This window comes from Centruroides sculpturatus, unplaced genomic scaffold (assembly GCF_000671375.1).
Source record: "Centruroides sculpturatus isolate CEXI.00-Female unplaced genomic scaffold, Cexi_2.0 scaffold191, whole genome shotgun sequence".
NCBI classification, from domain to species: Eukaryota; Metazoa; Arthropoda; class Arachnida; order Scorpiones; family Buthidae; genus Centruroides; species Centruroides sculpturatus.
This window is the reverse complement of record NW_019384365.1, coordinates 831382-852063: the sequence shown is the minus strand read 5'-3', so window position 1 is coordinate 852063 and position 20682 is coordinate 831382. Positions and strand designations below refer to the sequence as shown.

Sequence of the window (20682 nt, the reverse complement as noted above, 5' to 3'; positions counted from 1 at the left end):
ATATAAAGTATCCATTAAAATTAATTTCAAAACGATCGATTGCAACAGCATTTATTTATCTCCAAACATCTAGAAGATCCTCGGGAAATGCCATACCTCCCAATCGATACTAACACGAACACCTTTAGAAAATTTTGAAGCGTTCTTATAATGTATAAACATAGCTTCTAGGTATATTATATATATAGATATGAAGGTAGCCAAACATGAATAAATGAATTCAGTTTCTATAAGTAGCATCCTCTATGAAAAAGATTCGGAAATTATGTCATAAAACCTAATCCCGAACGAAGTAAAGTTGTCTAACTAATGCTACACATTAAAACGCTACTAATGTCTGTACTTAAGGGAAGCGATTTATCAGTAAACACGAGTAAAAAGAGAAGGAAAAAAGCTTAACACCTTATATCAATTCATGCAATGTTCTTAATCCATTACAACACATCTTCTTGTATCAATGAGGAAATCTCTAGTACGTTTTCTAAGTCACAGATTTATAGTTCGACAAAAAGGTAATGTGGCGTAGTAATGGTGCTTTCTGGTCAGATATTTCAAGAACGAATAGCATTCAGGTAAAATTTTCAATAGTTGCCAATAGCATTATATTATGAATCCAGTCAACCTTCATTTTTAGAGCTGAAGCAGAACAGATTTTTAATACGCAGTTGGCATTCCGAAAGTTATTGCTCAGACATGAAAAAAAGGTCCTGTGAGGAATCTTTTAAAATACTATATATATATACATATAGGAAATATCTTTATATATTTATTCAGCTCACATCTAGTGATGTGGCAGATGATTTATCAGATGTTTTAGTATCGTTAATAAAGATATAACTTTTTAAATTTTTAATTTAATATTTTATCGATAATGTTTTAGATTTTTTGATTTTATATTCACATTTCTGAAGATTTCAATTTTATATTTGAATAAAACAGATAAATATGAATGTTTGTATGTGACGGTTGGATAAAACATGTTTACTCAAAGAGGAACTCATAAATAACAATATTTTTATATTCAGTAAAGAGAAAATTCTCAAATGGTAAAGTCTCTAAAGAAAAGAACTATTCAATCATAACAATAAATCAAAATATTCTCAATTGAAAATTTATTTATCTATCTTTTTTAAACTGTAACTACGTTTATGATTTCAGGTTTCGTGGGTAAGACAACGTGATCTACACATACTCACCGTAGGAAGGTATACATATACCAGTGACCAAAGATTTACTTGTATCCACCTGGAAAACTCCGATATATGGACATTGGAAGTAAAATATACACAAAAACGTGATGCAGGTATTTACGAATGCCAAGTCAGCACCGAACCAAAGATGAGTCTAAGCATTATGCTAAACGTCGTAGGTAGGTATATACGTAAACAAATATCTAAATTCAATTCTGATTTGTCATCTGCTTTTGACGTTTGCCATTGCAATAAAATGCTATAAAAACATAATATTTCCAAGATATATTGTCCTATCGAGAGGAGGAAAAAAAGAATGAAAGGATAAAGGAAGAAATAAAAACCACCTCGTTTATTTTTATTTTTTCTTATCTGCAACTGAAGTTTTCCCTCGTTAAACTAACTTTAACATTTTTTTATATTTGTATTTTTTCTTTTATTTTAACCCATATCTGAACAACTTTCTTTAAATTGCAATTTAAAAAAATACAATTTCATTCCTTTAATGATTTAAATAAAAATAAAAACTGTTTTGATCCGTTAATTATCTACAGAAACGTAGGAAAAAAGAAAAAAAAAATTATATATTCTAAAACGGAAGGTAACGATAACGTAACAGCTTTCTTTGCTTCTTATTTGACTTTAGTTAACAATTTCTATGAAAAATCTCTTCTTATTTTTATTAATTAATTTCTATCATTAATTAATTCAGTTATAAATTAAATATTTAGCCAATAAATTATGATCAATCATAAAATTTTTAATAAAAGTGTAAAGTTATGGTTATAAATTTATCTACAAAAATACGAAACAATCTTAAAAATATATTATTTTAATATTGGTATAAATCAATAAAGTTTTAAGTAAACTGAAAATCTAAGTGTAATTTCTTAGATTAATAATTCTTTGAGTTAAAGTTTGAGATAAAATTATTATTATTTTTATTTTTTCTATTCCAAAATGCCAAAAAGTAATAATTAAACATGATTTTAAACTTTTGAAAATTTATCTCAAAACATTCTATTCTTATTAGAAATCATTTTTCAGAATAATAAATAAATCACTCTAATGCTGATATAACTCATAAAGAATTATTAAGAAAATTTATAAGAGAAAAATAATTTCTAGTTTAGAAGATTATTGATGATGAATTTTCATTATCTTATGATAAACTAAGCTTTCTAATTAAACAACCTTCTCACTAATCAAGCTTATCTCAAATTATTAACTACGAATCTTTCAAAATTTCTCTAAATAATCTTTGAAATCTTCATGTGTCAGAGGAGCTTCCATACACCAAACTTAAAGTTTCTTTCGAAATTTATCTTTGAAGTTTTCTAAATATCAAGAAAATGAAAACATCTAAAGATTAACTGAAAATATTAGTAATTAAATTATGAAGTAGTAGAAGACTTTTAAAATAGGGGATGAAGGGAAAAAGCAAAAAGGTGGTTTTGAACAGGATTCGTTCTTTGATGTATTGCCGGTAATTGAACTGGAAAGTAGACAAGATCAGTAGCAAAAATTAAATTACCGTTCAATGTAATGTTATCACCTTTCATTTTAGGAGAAGGTAAGTTAAACGAAAGATAAAATTCTCTTATCTTACTGACCTGGAACGGAGATAAGGTTTTTCAACTTAGATGTTCATTACCTGCTTTACCTTTAATAAAAATTGATCAGAAAATGTTCACAAGTGCATTCTACTCCAACATCTTTCTTCGGGCTAAGAATTTTAATGTAATTCATCTTGTAATAAATATTATAAATTTGTGCAAATTTTCAAACTCTGAAGGCTTAAGTAAAAATGTTATATATGCAAATATGATCTTTTCTAATTTGGAGATATTACAAATGAATTTATATGTATCTTCCGTGACCTCTACGTTTTCACATACCAAGAACAGTTAAATATAGAAATACATAAAGACTACAATAAAAGGTCGACAGCATTAAGTTTTAATTGTGTTGCTGTAGCTGTGAAGGATGTGCTAGTAGAATTAATTTGTGCTTATCTTCTTTTATAAAATAGAATAGATGCTATCGGCATGCTAAGCATGTTCCTCATACATACAAGACTTGAATCACTAAGAATTATTTTGTTTCAATTGTCTTCAATAATAAATTCATTATTAACATATGAATTATTCTAATATTTTAAAATTATGTATATATATATATATTATTTTATAAAACTGGAAATAAAAGTATTTAAATTGAGCAATTATCTCTTAAAATTGGAAGGATATAGGAAAAAAAACAAGACAAACTTCCGAATATCAATCTTCTAAACTTCAATTTAAACTCCAGTGTCTACTTCTGTAAACGGTCTGTTCACCTTTAAAACCAATCTTTAACTTCAGTTTCGATATTTTCTTTTATATTAAACTTGATTTTCTACTCTTTTATTCTGAAAATAAACTTTAAATAGAACTTGAAGTATGAATTCAAAGAAAAAAATTCGTTTTTAGAATTTAAACATCGGAAGTCTTAAGCGAAAGAAAGAAATTTCTGAATATCTTCTATGAATTGCAGCGTATCTTTTCTAAATTGTTACATTCTAGTGAAGTGTCTAGACTATTCTACCCATTATCCATTTTATAAATTTATTTCCTCCCAAAACTCTCGACTCGTATAATTATTACAAGCGAAATTGTTAGTTAAAAGTGCATGCGACTGTACTCTATCCATTTCTGAAGTGACAGTTTTTTCTTCATTCGCTACACTCTGATAACACTGCAAACATATCAAGTGCAGAAGTTGGTAAAGTAACTAGCTACTAGATAACTGTGCCCCCGGGACTTGTACTTCTGCTTGACAGATACAGGGACAAAGGAATAAGCCTATACAACTACACAGGTGTAACTGCTACCCTAACTCAGATTCTTTCTAATTTCTTTATATGAAGATTGCTCATATATAATTTAATTAAAAAAAAGACATTTTATCCTTTCTACATACCAAATAGACTGCTGATTTTACTACTAAAAATTTGATATTTTAAAGTGAAAATATCAAAAAATAGATCGTTTCAAAGTAATTTAAATCTCGTGACGAAATTCAAAATAACCAAGCCACAATTGAGTTTTGGAAATCGATTTAATTACACACTTAAAAGACAAGCAGGAAACGATTATAAAGCTTATAATCGAACAATATCTAAAACCCACCTTCCGGATAAAAATCGAAATCGTTAAAAGTATATAGTATAGCCTATATATATATATATATATTTAAAATCTATCTCTTTTTTTATTATGTTTAATGTCAGTGGGAGAGAGAAAAAGCACAGATTTATGTCAATTTGAAACACATTTTCTACGTATCATTCTATATAGCGTGTTAATAATACTTAACAAGTAGACACGTCACGAAATCGTACAAGTTACGTATATAAACGACTTATGTAGAGTTTAATTCATGTAAAAAAACATTATTTCATCTCTATTATATGTGGAAATAAAAAAATGTATATATATATATATTATATCGGAAATATTGTCTTTAATTTTGATATTGCGTGACGTTCCTTTCTACTTTGACATTTGATAAAGTGCGGTCATTCCTGCTTATAATCGAATGGATTGCTATTCTTAAAGAAGAAAAAGCAGAAAAAAAAATATTAAATATTTCCCGAAAACATAAAATTTAGCTTTTTCCCCTTTCTTATAAAAACTTAGTTTGTAATTAGTTTGAAGTTGAAAAAAATTATTATTAATTTTATTTTAAAATGGAAAGAAAAAAAAGAAAAAAAATCCTCTGAGAAGTAAACAGAAGTAAATTACTATTTAATACATGTTCTTCAAAAATTTTAAAGCTAAGTTTCATTCTTATAAATTTTATAATTAGAAAAGTTAATTTTTGCCTGATTAACAATAATTTAAAACGATTATAGTGTGTAAACGCCCGTACTAATTTGATTCATTTTCAAAATTAAAAAAAAAGAAACAAAATTTAATTTAATTTTAAATTAGAGAGTAAATTTTTAACTAGATGGCTTTTTATGGTTCTTCTTTATATATACATACACCACATTGCATAAATTGAAAAATAAATAAAGGATTTAAAGATAGAACTTTCTTTTTCTTATTGTCAATTTGACCCATTTTCGCCAAGTTAAAGAATTAAGTGAACTTAATCCATACTTATTTATTATTTTTATTTTGTTATTTTGCAGTGGCTAGAGCCAGTATACCAGAAGGACCAAATCTTTACATTCAGAGCGGTAGTACTATTAATTTGACTTGTATCATCACAGAAAGCACAACTCCTCCAGTTTTTGTCTTCTGGTACCACGATGATCGCATGATCAATTACGATTCTACAAGAGGAGGGATTAAAGTTACGACAGAGAGAGGACCAACGACAGTTAGTAGATTACAAATACACAATGCCAAACCATCAGATTCTGGAAAGTATTCGTGTATGCCCTCTTATGCTGATCCTGCAAATATCACCGTTCATGTTTTAAATGGTAAGCTATATTTTCGAGTGTTTAATATTATATTTGATTCTATAAAGTAGTTTTTCTTTAATGTAATCCATTAACTTTACTTAAACAGCTTTACTTAAACCGAGGTTTCTGCTATAAAATTCGGATTAACATGTTTATTCATGTATAAGTTTGAAACTTTGTTATACACGATGCTCAAGATTATAGATTTTACTAAAAATTCATGATTTTTCAAGTTATTCAATAAGTTGTAAGATTAAGGTCTCAGTTTACCACAATGAAGGATCCGCATTCGAACCGTGTCCGGATCTTCATAATTTATCACGAATAGTATGGGCCAGAATGTCTTCCTTTCTCTTACTCACGCTGATCAACTCCATTGGAGGTCAGGCCAACCCGTACTGGATGTAATTATGGCCAGTCATATAGCCTACAATGAGTTGGTGCCTCGTGTTAATCAATCAAACCAAATCAATATGTCCGCAACATCTTCCCTCATTGCTTAAGCTGATTTAAAAAAAATAAATTACAGCAATATTCTATTAATTTAGCGATAATTATTTTTTAAATTTAAAATATTTAAATTTTACTGAAGTTTAGCAATCAGTTTTCAACCAGTAACAATTTTTTTACGGTGTAATATCAGCTAATTGACGTTTTTATAGCCCTGTTCATTAGTTAAATATCTTGATTTTAAAATTTATTAAAAAAAAAAACTTACGAATAGTTCTAATTAGAGAATATGATACCATTCCAATTATCGAAATTGATATTTACCAGCATCACTTTTTGTAATGGTTTTTAGGCTTTCTTTTTTGCAATTTACTAAGCTATCAAATAATCCACATTCTATATATTGAATTAAAAATAATGGAGTAAAGGATATAATAATTAAAAATTATAATAAAATATTATTTTTCTCGTATTAATTTATCATATTTATTACCAAAAGAAATCTCGAGTTTTTTGAAGTATTATGGCTTTGCATTGCACTCATTTATGAGAGTTTTGAAGCTTAACTTAGCTTTTAATATTTTTTCATGATCTCATTTTTGTTAAAGTAAATTGTTTTTCCAAAAAATAACAGACATTATATTGATTTTATGCACATTTTTACCACTTTAATGCGCAATCAATATTGAAGGCATTTTAACTTAGTTAAGTTCTAACCTTATAAATGGTAAACGGCGAGCTAACTCAATAAAACATCTCCAACAAACCCTACAAATGGTGAACGTTTTCTTTAATATTTTTTTCATCAAGCATCGCATTATTAAATGTTATCAAATTTCAATAGGGTCATAGTACTTATGGGACACGGGCGTTTGATATTTCCATTCGAAATTTTCGAAAATAATGCTGATGTAGATAGAAAAAAAATTTTTTTCCCTTGTTTAAAGTAAATGAAAGATATTCTTATCCTCTCGAGGGATATATTGGAAAATACTAGATTTGATTATTTTCCACAATACTCGGTCTCGAATTTTATTTTGTTTTTTATATCAAAAACAAATACAGTGAGAAAATTTGATATGATAAATTTGTTTTCCCCTCCTAACAAATGGGATTTTCTTTTATTTTTTTATAAAATTCTCCGAATTAAAAAGAGTATATATATATATATATATATAGGCCTATATATACTCTTATATGTATACACACAATACACATCTGGTTGATCTTTCCCTGACCCAGCTGACCCAGGTCAATAACCAAATTTTACTTTCCAAGATATTAAAAAATAAGATATCATGTTTATTTTTAAGTATATACAGCATAGTTAGGATAACAAAAGTGCATCTTGTGCTGTATCTATAACTTATCCATATATTGAATGCCTGCAAATAGCCGCATTGCTGAACTTAGATTTGTGACCTTAAGCTATAGCAGACCCTCCACCAAATAGTAATACATTAAAAATGTGAGGCCGTAAATTACACTCACGAGGCGAAGACCCTAAACTGAAGCTTAGTTAGCTTATCTGTAAATCCGGCCCTGAATGGCGAAATGGATGAAAACATTGGTAGTTGGTCTCAGGTTGGTGCCTGACTAACGGGATGGCCACATGAGGTTTTTCGGATTTTCTTCACGTGTCTAATAGGAACCAGTTTCTCATAGAAAGCCTTTCCGAAGGCACCCCCTTGGCAGATCGTCCATGTGTTGCGTCGTCTTATCCCATTAATCCAATCCAATTCGATCTCTATATTGCATATAAATATAAGTTATAGGTACTGTACATACCTAACACTAGGTTATGGGTCCTTACTATATATGAATTTATATATTTCTCTCTTTATTTTCCTTAATATTTTTAGGTATATTATCATCTTTAAGGTTAACAAGTGCTGTAGAATTAATTAAATTTTAGAGTCAATATATTTAACATTTTCTATTAATTATAATGCAATTTTACTCGTATATACTTTTATATCTTTATTTTTGTAAATATAATTAAATGGTAAATACAGTAGACTCTTCAATAATGATCACCTCCCAATGGCGCCCATTTCTTTTTGAAATGCACTCAAAACAACGGCCACCTCCGAAGAACGGCCAATTTTTATGTTTTCATCAGTGACCGTTCTTCAGAGGTTTCACTGTATTAAAAAATGTACCAAAAGGTAAATTTTAGGATGAATTTTTAAACGATTAAAATATTTTAAGAATTTCTTTTACACGAAAACTTCTACATCCCCGTCGACATCATAAATCAAATATTTTATGATATTTAAAAGAAAATATCTTTAAAAAAATTATCTAATGATGTTGTTGAGGCATTTACATATTTAATTACCTTCATAAAAGTGTAATATTTTTATGAATAAAGATTATTTTGTTGTAATTTCAAAATGTTTACTGGGATTAATAATTCCGATATCATCAGCTCGTTATTGCTTCAGTTAAAGGAGTAGAAGAGTTTAAATCTGCATTTTAATATGTTAATAATGCCAAAAATTTCATTCTGATTTAGAAATAGTAATTAATAATAACTTAATATCTATGGTAAATAGTCGAATTGCATTTGTATTTCATGAATAAAGCAGAAAATTTAACGGAATTACAGCGACGAATGCCCTGGTTTGCATCTGCTGTTCACCAAAGAATATTTTATGATAAAACCTTATTTATTATTTTATTTATGGTAGGATTATACAGCCATGTATCAGTACACAACTCAGAGTAGACTTCATAAATTCTCATTCATGTTTGCATTTTATTATTTATATTGGATATTTAAAAAAATAATGATAATTCCTACTTTGGAATGGATTTTAAACAAGAAATAACGTACAGATAATCTTTAAAACATGGTTTAAAACATTGAAATAATTAATTTCAACTCTCTTTAATATATTTAAAGCAAATTTTTCTTATTCTAACAAATTGAAAAATTTTTAAAAATAAAATTCACTTAGAAATAATCTTTCTCTTCAGAAATAACGAAAAGATAATGCTTATGAACGTTATTTAATTATCATTTATTGATCTCATGGCACTCCAGTGCATATATCCTCTTAGTAAGTTACATTTTAGCAACTTAAAAATCTATAAAGTCTCATGAGAATTTAGGTAACCTTTAAAATATTTTTAAAATTTATTGATCTACATAATCGGAGTACATATAGTTCCCCGTAAGATAAATTTTTAGCATTAAAAAATTTATATATCATCACGAGAGTTTAGATTAAAAGTAGAAGCTTTATAATAAAAAATATTTATTAAAAAACTTTTTAAATATTTAATTATCGTTAGTACTTCATCTTCCATATTCCTTCGTGAAAAATTTGCAAAAAATCTCGTGAGAATTAAGAACACTTTGAAAATTATTTTTCGTTTTAGTATAAAAATATTTTTGAAACGTTTTTTGTTTTTGCAGTAGATATTCAAATTAATTATCTTATTATACTGATCGCTAGATAATTTAGTTTATATATACAGTAAAACCTGTCTAAAACGGAACCTGAATACAACGGAAACTCTGCTAATACGAAAAAAACAATTCGGTACCATGCGATTCAGGTTTATACAGATTTTAGTGTTTAATATCTCTGAAATTGTTTAAAATATTCTTATAATTTAATATACATTCCTTAATTTTAAAATATTTCAAAAATTCTCTTTATAAAATTAAATTATAATCTCTATTTTAGCTAATTTTAAAATAATCCTCGAGAATATTTAGATTTGCTGATTAATTTATTGTATTCAAACTACTGCTGTGGGATACAGTTTTGAGTTCGATCCATAACACTCTATACATGATACATGATACACCAGAGTCAACTATCTACCTCATTATCATGGATAAGCTCCATTGGATAACTATAGATAACTATTACAGATGAACTGATGATAAACTCCATAATTTATCACGGATGGTACGGATAGAGGCGCCGTTTCTCATCTCTCACCCATTGCTGATTGATCCCATTGCGGGTCAGCCCCTGTCAGTGATAGGCGAAATGACTAGTAATATAAATCGTAATGTGCTTTTCGCGTTAATATATCAATCATATCTGAATCGTAATTTATTAAGATAATTAACAAATTTAATATTTTCAGGTGAGAAACCTGCAGCAATGCAACACGGAAGACAGACAAACTGCACAAACTGCATACCGACAACACAACTGATAATCATACTTTTATTGAATTGGTTCAGTGTCATCGTTCACAGATAGTGTGCCTTGGACCAAAATATGGTGCAGGAGCTGGAGAAAGAACTCTGCAGTGTGGATACAGTCCCAGTTTCTCATAATCCTGGTCCTGGGGTAAAGAAACGATTATCAAACATCTGCAGGCCAAAATAGTAAAAGAAAAAAAAAACAAAAAGTCGTTCGGAGCTAAAAATATAAAAGAAAAATATATTAAAATAAATAAATAAATACATAAATAAGGACATCAATAAAGGATGACATGAATATTAGTGATGTGAATTCAACTGCAGTAATGACTTATATAGTAAAAAAAAAATTGTGCTGTTTCGTTAGAATTCGTGTGAATGCTGTGATCTGTGGAAAAATTAACTATGAAGACGAAAGAATCCTGATAGAAAAAACAAAAAATCAGTTTGAAATCGTGAAAGTAATTAGTATATAATAGAGAATATAAGAAAATTTTATGTTTAATTTTAAAAAAAATGAAAAAAAAATGTTTCGCGAGATATGTGAAAATTCGTGGATATTTGGATATATTTTATTTGTTTGTCTTTTTGTTGCTTATTTTTCTTTAAATATTTTAAATAGAATATTTCTTTTTATTCAAATGTTTGTTTCAAATAAAGAGAGTTATTTAAGAAATTGTTTTCTTTTTTCAATTTTCAATGAAGAAATGAAAAATAACAATAAACAAATAAATAAATAAATTTTATGCGCATGTGCAAAATCTCAAAAGTGTGGCGCCATCTACAGATAATTAAGTTAACTAAATTCATATTTCTTTGTAGTAAACTAATTTTTCATAAATAAGAAAGAATTCTTTTTAGATGAACAATGTAAATATGTTATTTATATATTTTATTATCAATTTATTTATTTTGACTGAATTTTTCGAATCATTTTAAATGAATAGCTTATTTCTAATTATATATTTTCCGAATAGTTAAGGTCACGCTTGACAGATGGCGCAGTGGGATTGCGCTAAATAATTAACTACGTTAAAAAATAAATAAATAAATATATATATATAAATANATTATCGTGGATAAAAATCGAGACCAGATATGGAAATCTTCATTATCAAGGATAAAAATCGGGACCAGATATGGAAATCTTCATTATAATGGATGAAAATCGAGACCAGATATGGAAATCTTCATTATCATGGATAAAAATCGGGACCAGATACGAAATTCTCGATGACCATCGATGAAAATCGAGACCAGATAGGCACGCTCGAAATTTCTCTAGGTCTGCAATTTGAAAATATCATCCAAATGAAAAAAAAAATTATCAAATTTCTGTGAAAAAAAAGTTTAACTTCTGTTAAGTAAAAGAAAAAGAAATTCTTATAAGAAAGTAGATGGCGCTAGACTATAACAAGAACACGTGCATTTTAAAATTTGAAAATTAAGTTATGTAATTAAGATCTGATGAAATTATGGAAAGATGGCGTGTGTTCTGCAGCTAAAATATAAAACTGCAGAGAGAAGAATTAATAAAGTGAGTCATAATTAATCTATCTACTATCATTAGTCACGGCGATGTTACACTTTACAAGTAGAGACCACTGATAAAGCTGTCTACGCTATTTAATTTATTTAATGCTAGTTTATCTGCAGTTGTCTCAGGTGGCCAAATGACCAAAACAATTCGTGTTGGATAATGCACATCGTTTAAAATTTTCCATATTAAATGTTTCGATATTCTTTTTCCTTCTCTCTGGATGATTGAGTACGATATAGCATCGAGAATCCTCCTGTTCGTTTAGTTAAATTACATAAAAGTCTCACTTGTAATTAATGGGGTGATAAAATATCCTCTTTTTTCATTATTACAAAAATTAAGAGTCTAAAAAAAATTAAATAGTGATGTTAACATGCTGTGATGATGTTAAAGTAATAAAAAGTAAGTTGCTTTACATTTTTTATTTAATTTTTTTTAATGAAGTTAATGTTGTTTCATGTGCAAATTTGTATCGATTTTCAGGATATTTATAAAGAATTATTCTAATTAAAAATTAATCAAGAATGCTTTAATGAAGCTATATTAGTAAATTATTGAATTTTTAAATTGAACAAGATTAAATTAAATATGTATTTATGTGTTGTTAATTAATTTAGGTAAAATTCTTTTCGTTTTACAATTTATAAATCTGTTAATAAGCTAAATGTTCTTCTAAATAATATATAATTTCTTTTTAAGGATATCAAATATGCAATACTTGTTACAAATATTTAAAAACAAAAATTCTTAATATTTTTAACTAAACTGTATCGCACTCTCAACAGTACGTTATTTAAGAATTTATAGCATATATTATAATACAAATTACATAATATTTCTTTAAAAAATGACATAAAAATATACACGAGAATTCCAACATTATTTAAAGGTTATTAATGAAAGTTAATGCTTATAAATTGTTGTTAATAAATGCATTTAATGCTCATAAATGGCCCTTTTAAATGCATTTAATTCTTATAGAAGTATTTATTTATAAAATACTTCTACAAGTATGAGAATAAAATTTTCATTTCTAACTGTATAAAATGTAATTACTGTACTTTATGAACGATAATAGAATTATCAATATAGAAAAATACAGATATATTTTTTAATTAAAAAAACACCTTTAAGGAAAGAATTTATTCAATAATATGTAATATTTATATAGTGAATGGGTGAATTGCCATTCTACACTTAAACATTTAAAAGACTAAACAGCTAAGTTTAGAAAGCCAAAATTATTATTTATTTACTAATGCCTTCGACTGTTCTATGGCTATTCTTTCTGTTTGAAAAATTCTTCTTAGATTAATTTTTAATCTTTTTCTTCTTCTATAATAACTGTATTTTAAACTAAAGAATTTATTTCTAATCGTTCTCTAGCATTGATCATGCTGTAGATGACATAGAATATACGAAAACGTTACTTAATGAGGAATAATTTTGATTCTCTAAACTTAGAAGTTTAATTTCTTAGATTACAATACATTTTCAGGACCCTAAAGCAAACTAATTAGAAAAGTATGCCCCGTTTATTTCATATATTAGCCAAAATGTAGGAAAAAATATTTGATGCCAATATGATTCTTTAGTGGTACACGAAGCTACTATTACATAAGCTAATTAACGATTTAAGTTAATATAATACTTTGTTGCTATCATACCTTTATTTATATTTTAATGATATGAATTAGAGAATTAAACGAACCATTGCAAATTTAAATATGAATGCAATTAAGAAAACTAACTAATTACTTCTATTAAATTAATTTCATTGCATACGAAGTCTATAAGTAATTTTATATCAAATGTAACTATGAATAATTAGTTTATTTTCTTTGTTTTGGCGTAGAGTTGATGAATTATTTAACGTGTAGAGATATTATGCGGAGTACACTATACAGTTTCATTTACGAGGGAGAATTCCCAGGGTTTCTTATCATAAAGGACAGCATTTTACGATAAGGAAACCGGGAATTCCCGGGAAAATTTTTGAAATGTTTTTAAAAAAATTTCTCGGGAAAAACAGACTAAAGACTTTTATATTAAAAAATATATTATATATTAAATATAGCCTACATAGCTGAAAGAGAAGCGTGTTTGAATTTATTATAATTTTTAATTTTAGTGAAATAAGTATTGTATCAAAGAATTTAACTGAAATTTTATTATAAATCAATGAAACTAATGTAAAGTGATTTGTTATTTGATACATTGATTTGTGCTATCAATACTTTTAAACATAATATAGACATACAGAACATTCTAGTTAGCATTTTATCAGCGTTTTTAATTAATATCCAAACTTCATGGAACGTATGTATCTCTGAATACGTATTTCTATCGATGCTTTCACGAAGAAAATTTATTTTTACATCAATACAACAGTTTTAACAAAACGATGTGTGTGTAGAAGAAGTCTGGAGTTACGATCCAAACTATCATTGGCAGAACGTCAGAATCACGTGTAGATGTTTTGAAAAACGTGCCGAATGTCAATAAACAAGATTTGCATCTCGAATGTTGCTGGAGTTGGAGAAGCATTACAGCCTCTTCCCAATAGCCCTATATCAGAAAGTCTTAACACGCTTTGTAACATCATTAACGGGCCTATTCACGACCAAGGATTAAGAGTTAGGAGTTAACCAATTATCATTCACTTTAAATTCACGTACGTTTATACGCGAACGCTTATTGGTTAACTTGTATCTTAACTCTTGATCATTGGCTATGGATACGGACATAACACTAGCCGTTCATATCTACAATTTACAGAAGTATCAGGGAAATTTTTAAAAATATTTACCAATTTATTCCTTTTTTTTAAATTTTATTCTAAAAAATTTATTGTAGTATTTACCATGATGTAAACGTAATGTTTACGGTACTGTACAGTATGTTACTGCAATATAAAACAGATATTTGTTATTGTGTTTTAGTTGCGCTCTAGTAGGAAGTTGGTTAGAGTTCTAAATTACATTATAACGCATTATATTTTTTTCTTATTTAAAATAATGGGAAATAGGCTCCCGAATAACGTTTTGCTGATGTTAAGCGTTGGATTCCTGTACAGTAATACCATTATATGTTCGATTAATATGATATAAACCTTGTACCACTAAACAGCTACAGGCAAAATACATATTTCATGTAGTTTTGTTATATTAAATTAATAACAAACAATACATTTCTTGTTTTCATTGCTTAAATATGTATTAATTCAACATAAAATTTGTCATAATAAACGTTTTTATTTTAATTGAAAAAACCTGTATTTAATAAATTGTATCATTAAAATGTTTTGAAATATTTTATTATATTGAAATGTTGAAAAATATTGAAAAATTTTATTATATTATATGGTTGAAAAGTCATTTTTATGATCGTAAATACGGTATGTACTCCTTTATATAGAACACCGTATAAGTGCTGTATATAATGAAGCAAACTGTTGTACAGTATAACAGTTTGTGTAATACGATATTATCTCGGTATGTAAGTCAAATATGTCATTTTTTAAATATGCAATTGCATTATAATTGAAGAGAATGACGATGGATCATCGACCGAAATACATATTTATCACCATTGAGAATAAAGGGCAATTCTTCGGACAACATTTCTATTGCGAATACTCGTGAAGTACAGTTTATAAATTAAGGAACATAGATTAAAAGCTATAATTCTGGATTTTAAATGAATAATTTATAATTTCTGTATTAAATTATTCTATAATCATCGCGTGATACGGCATAATTTTTAGCATCATTATATATTTTTCTTTTCATTAAACATTCTTTTTCTATTGTGGTAAATTAATTGCAGATTTAATTTCAATTCCAATCAAAATTAAACGTATTTAAACGTATATTTTATAACACATTCTTTACGATGACGGTACGTAAAGTATAGTCGAAATTTTATGTATTTTGATGAAAGTAAAATGAATAATGTAATTTACATCGAAAAGCATGAAAAATGCCAAAAAATGTGTTTTAAAATTCTAATATATCTTCATTATTTGAAGATATATTCGAATTTCTTTCCTAGAAATTATAGTATTATTATAATTAAGGCAATATTTTATAGGGTCTCTGTTGAAATCATCCCCCTTAAGAAATTACAATGGTACATGATCATAAAAATGTATAAAAATCAGTTAACGTCGTTATGAATGAAAATAAACGAAAAAAAATATATAATAATTTATTGAAAAATGTCAAACGGATGTTCACTTTCAAGTGATTGAAAAATTTTTAAAATCAACTTTTCTCTTGAATTTTAAAAAATTGATTGATGGCATTGTCTACAATAAAAGATAGCATTAATCATAAATAACTTATATTGAATTTTTCAAAGGAAAGAATATCATAAACACATTAATAATAATTTTTTTAAGCGCTAAAATTTTAAATTTTAAGAATTTTTATTTATAAAAAGAAAATGAGAAGAAAAAATAATAATAATAAATCTGATCAAACAGAAGTATAATAATGGAATCATTCAACATAACTTTCATTAATTATTATAAAAAATGCAGACATTCATATGTTTCATAGACACGCTGTCAATTATTTTGACCAATNAATGATTTTTCGTTTAAAACAACAGATATATATTTTTTTTCCTTTCCCTCCATCTTATCCTTGCATTAATCTTTAGTTGTCTCTTCCACAAGTGATGTATAGGCAGGAACTATCTTCCTTCTAAATCACAAATCAGATAAATTCCAGGAAAACATTATCATACACAACAATTCTTTTATATTTACAGAAAAACTGTATAAAAATCTAAAGTATAAGAAAGCAATATTTTTCTTTCTCGGTTTGTTTCTAATGTATTCTAGAATATTTTAAAATTTTCTTCTTCAAAGAAATGATATATAAATTTCGCTTGATAATCTAGGAAATGAAAATGCTTATATAATTTCTCAATTATTTATAATAATTTGTTTAAATGCATTTTTAAAGAAGAATTTAAACTTTCTAAAAAATTGTTAAAAGTTTTCTATTTATTCTTACTTTTCAGATACTCAATTATTTACATTTTTTTCATAAATACTGGATTTATACCAGATTTTCCTCAGGTGATCTCTTGAGAAATGGAAATTTCTCAATTATCTGTAAAAATTTTAAAATCGTTCTCTTTGCAAACAGAACTTGTTTACTTTTTTTTATATCAACGTTTAAAATCCCTAGTGAAATGTATTTTTGATCAAAATACAATCAAAGTTTACCTTGCAATTTTCCATTACTAGATTCCATCATCTGACTTGGAGTATTTGGCCTTCTAATAAATTTTCTATCTAACTTCTTGTTAAATATATGTTGAAATGTCTTCTCTTATTCCATTCTCTGGAAAAAACATTAAGGATGATGTTATTTTGATCCCCGAAACAGTACGTTATATTCTGTTTTGATATGTATCCAGTTCTAGCGTTAGAGGTAATCCAGGATGGATTTTCATCTTTACAAAATTCCTAACCTAAAATCTACCACCGACATCACTAAAATCTATTTTTTCTCAGTAAAGAATAGAAGATACAATACCGAATTTTTGAAATCGCGTTTGAAAATGGGTCATTACTAACCTAACAAAATGAGGTATTCTGGTATTTTACTTTTTTCTTTTTCTTCTGAAGATTTGTTTTTTTTCCTCGAGGAAAATAGAATGGTGCTTTTCCAATTCCAATGCACGCTTTATTTGAAACCACTACATCTTGAAAAATGAAATTCATAGCTATTTGACCGCGTGAACAATAGAAAAAGTTTCTAATTTTATGATAAAATTGATATCTTATAGTTTATCTGCACGCGGAATCATATTGGAGATTTGGGAAATATTCGAGGGCACAGATTGCATTAGATGGCGTCAGTTTGACATTATTGTTTCTATTTTCGGAGTTCCCAACGGAATACTAGAGCAATAAACAATTTGGAATCAGATCTTACCACAGTTAAAAGGAGTAAGAAGTCACGATTTTACTTCTTTTTTTTTTCTTCTTCTTCTTAGAATGAAAATGGTAACAAAACTGAAGCCATAAAAGTTGTTGACAAATACGCATGAAAAAATTCCGGACAATTTAGCAAGAAAATACAGTTCGATAAAAGAAAATACTCTTAGAAATTTAAAAGATTCTTCGCATAATTAGATTCCTTCTATCAGTATTTTATTCAAAATTCTTTATATAAAAAAAAAAAATGCGTAGGATTGACCTAGTTTGTGTTGATGAAATTTTGATGAGAGAAAATTTGATCAGGCAAACTAGATAACTCTTAACTAAATTAATTAGATGCTCTATTAAGAAAACTTTCATTACTGAAGAGAATAATTGCATTGGAAGGATACAAATTCTAAGAAATCTACAAAAATTATTTGGTACTATTCTAAGTAATAAAATTAATGGAAATTCCTCTTAATTCTTCGTTACGGCTTTGCTTCTGATGTTCTAATTATTAACTAGAAGAGTTTCTAAGTTTCTTTTTGTAAAATTGCTGTTTACGAAATTCTCATCTTGTTAAACTTGAAAATGATTGTTGAAATTCTTCTCTCTACTCAGAAATTTAACAAATTGATGTCGTTGTCACCATTTGATCATAACATCACCACAAATTGGTGCTCGGTCAAATGATATTGTTACGAAATCTCTGGAGGATCAACAATCGATTCCCATTGATCTTAATTCATCTATGTCTAATCGATGGTCTTCACCATGTTATAAATTTTCAATTTTTTTAAATAATGAAGTTTGATCAAATTAAATTCTGGTAATATTCTTTTATGTTAATTACATTGCCGCTAAAATCCTAAATAGTCATTAATGTGAATTGCATAATTAAAAGTATTGTATAGATAATTTATATTAAATGATGGTTGTAGCTGGATGCATACAGAATGTGTTTTAAATGCTGCTTGTGAGGATCTGAAATCGATTTCTGTTCTTAATTCATCTCTCTGTCTAGTCGATGACGGGTCATCACAAAGTATCTTTTCTTATCACAGAAGGTGTTATTATATTTATAATATAGACAATGTAATGTGTATGTTTAAAGCACAGAATTGTTAATATATGAAACACAAGTAATATGAGTAAAGATAGAAGCAGTAGTACTGTAGTAGTACTGTAGTAGTAGTAGTAGTAATATAAACAATGGAATCGGCAATAGTTGTATTAACAGTAGGATCAGCAATAGTATTAGCAGTGAGAAATTTGTAATAACATCAAAGTTATACATACGACATTGCATACGAGACATGTAAGTTACCACTATGAGTAACATCTGTGAGTATAATGGAATACATATAACTTTTCGCCATTTTCTTACTGCACAATATCTTTTCGGACACCCTGTAGAAACGATAACAGCGTTGTTACCGTTTCTACAGGGTGTCCGAAAAGCAGCACCAGCAATAGTAAGAGTAGAAGTAGCTGTAGTAACAGAGGAATGTTCCTTTGAGTTTCAACAATAAAGTTTTACATTTTCACACGTAAATTTGGTTAGGGTCGAAGTAATATTTCCATATAATTCTACACAAGACTCCGAAAAAAGTATGAAAATGATAATTATAAATTGAGACTGAAATCTTTACTCTATTCCTTACTTTTTTTTAATCATTTTAGGTCAATAGACTAAATTAATGATAATAGGTCACTATTTGCTACTTTAATCTTAATATCAGAAAAACAATACCCGAAATTCACTCTTAAATATACGTTCCTAATATATTCACAATTATGTTTCATTTACTGCTTAATAATTTAAAATTTATTAAAAAAAAAAACTTACGAATAGTTCTAATTAGAGAATATGATACCATTCCAATTATCGAAATTGATATTTACCAGCATCACTTTTTGTAATGGTTTTTAGGCTTTCTTTTTTGCAATTTACTAAGCTATCAAATAATCCACATTCTATATATTGAATTAAAAATAATGGAGTAAAGGATATAATAATTAAAAATTATAATAAAATATTATTTTTCTCGTATTAATTTATCATATTTATTACCAAAAGAAATCTCGAGTTTTTTGAAGTATTATGGCTTTGCATTGCACTCATTTATGAGAGTTTTGAAGCTTAACTTAGCTTTTAATATTTTTTCATGATCTCATTTTTGTTAAAGTAAATTGTTTTTCCAAAAAATAACAGACATTATATTGATTTTATGCACATTTTTACCACTTTAATGCGCAATCAATATTGAAGGCATTTTAACTTAGTTAAGTTCTAACCTTATAAATGGTAAACGGCGAGCTAACTCAATAAAACATCTCCAACAAACCCTACAAATGGTGAACGTTTTCTTTAATATTTTTTTCATCAAGCATCGCATTATTAAATGTTATCAAATTTNAATAAATTTTTTTGATATGTTTACAGCGATTAAAAATAACGCATTAAGATGAAAAACATTCCTTAACGAGGTAAGGTAAGTGAGTGAAACCACTTGAAACTTTTAATTGAGGAAGAAGACTTCCATTAGTCTGCTGGATTTATACAAAGCAAGACATTAAGTTGTCTTTCTAAATAGCAGGCAACGTAAGGCATAAAGGCATTAGTCCCCTGTGTGCCTTCACATAAACAGTAATAAATTGATGTCTGATTGTAATTACTCTGTTTAAGAGAAAAGAAATTCTCTGCTTCCTTGTTTATATTCTTATTTTACTCCTAATTATGTTTAAATAATTTTAAAAACAACTTTAATGCATTTAAAGAAAAATAAAGAGAAAACAAGCAAAGTTTCTTTTTATCTCTAAGAGCACTTGCAATTTATATTTATGTAATAAATTTAATCATTTTTAATAATGTAACACATATAAAATTACGTGTGGATCCTTAATTTTTGCATGTAGATATATATATATATA

The 20682-nt window shown here is 27.2% G+C and overlaps 1 protein-coding gene across 1 annotated transcript; it reads left to right on the top strand.

Moving 5' to 3' along the window:
* The first annotated feature begins 528 nt into the window (after positions 1-528).
* On the top strand, positions 529-10914 carry LOC111642361 (zwei Ig domain protein zig-8-like). Its single transcript, XM_023388699.1, has 4 exons — positions 529-572; positions 1152-1369; positions 5368-5664; positions 10207-10914. The coding sequence occupies exons 1-4, from the start codon at positions 529-531 to the stop codon at positions 10323-10325; spliced, it is 678 nt and encodes a 225-aa protein (XP_023244467.1). The 3' UTR covers positions 10326-10914.
* Positions 10915-20682: the final 9768 nt, after the last annotated feature.

Bases quoted from the DNA above. Each gene is read 5' to 3' on its own strand.
- LOC111642361 (XM_023388699.1), top strand. From the start codon at position 529: ATGGTGCTTTCTGGTCAGATATTTCAAGAACGAATAGCATTCAG. The intron at 573-1,151 runs GTAAAATTTTCA...ACTACGTTTATG, and splicing joins CAAGAACGAATAGCATTCAG to ATTTCAGGTTTCGTGGGTAA. The intron at 1,370-5,367 runs GTAGGTATATAC...GTTATTTTGCAG, and splicing joins CATTATGCTAAACGTCGTAG to TGGCTAGAGCCAGTATACCA.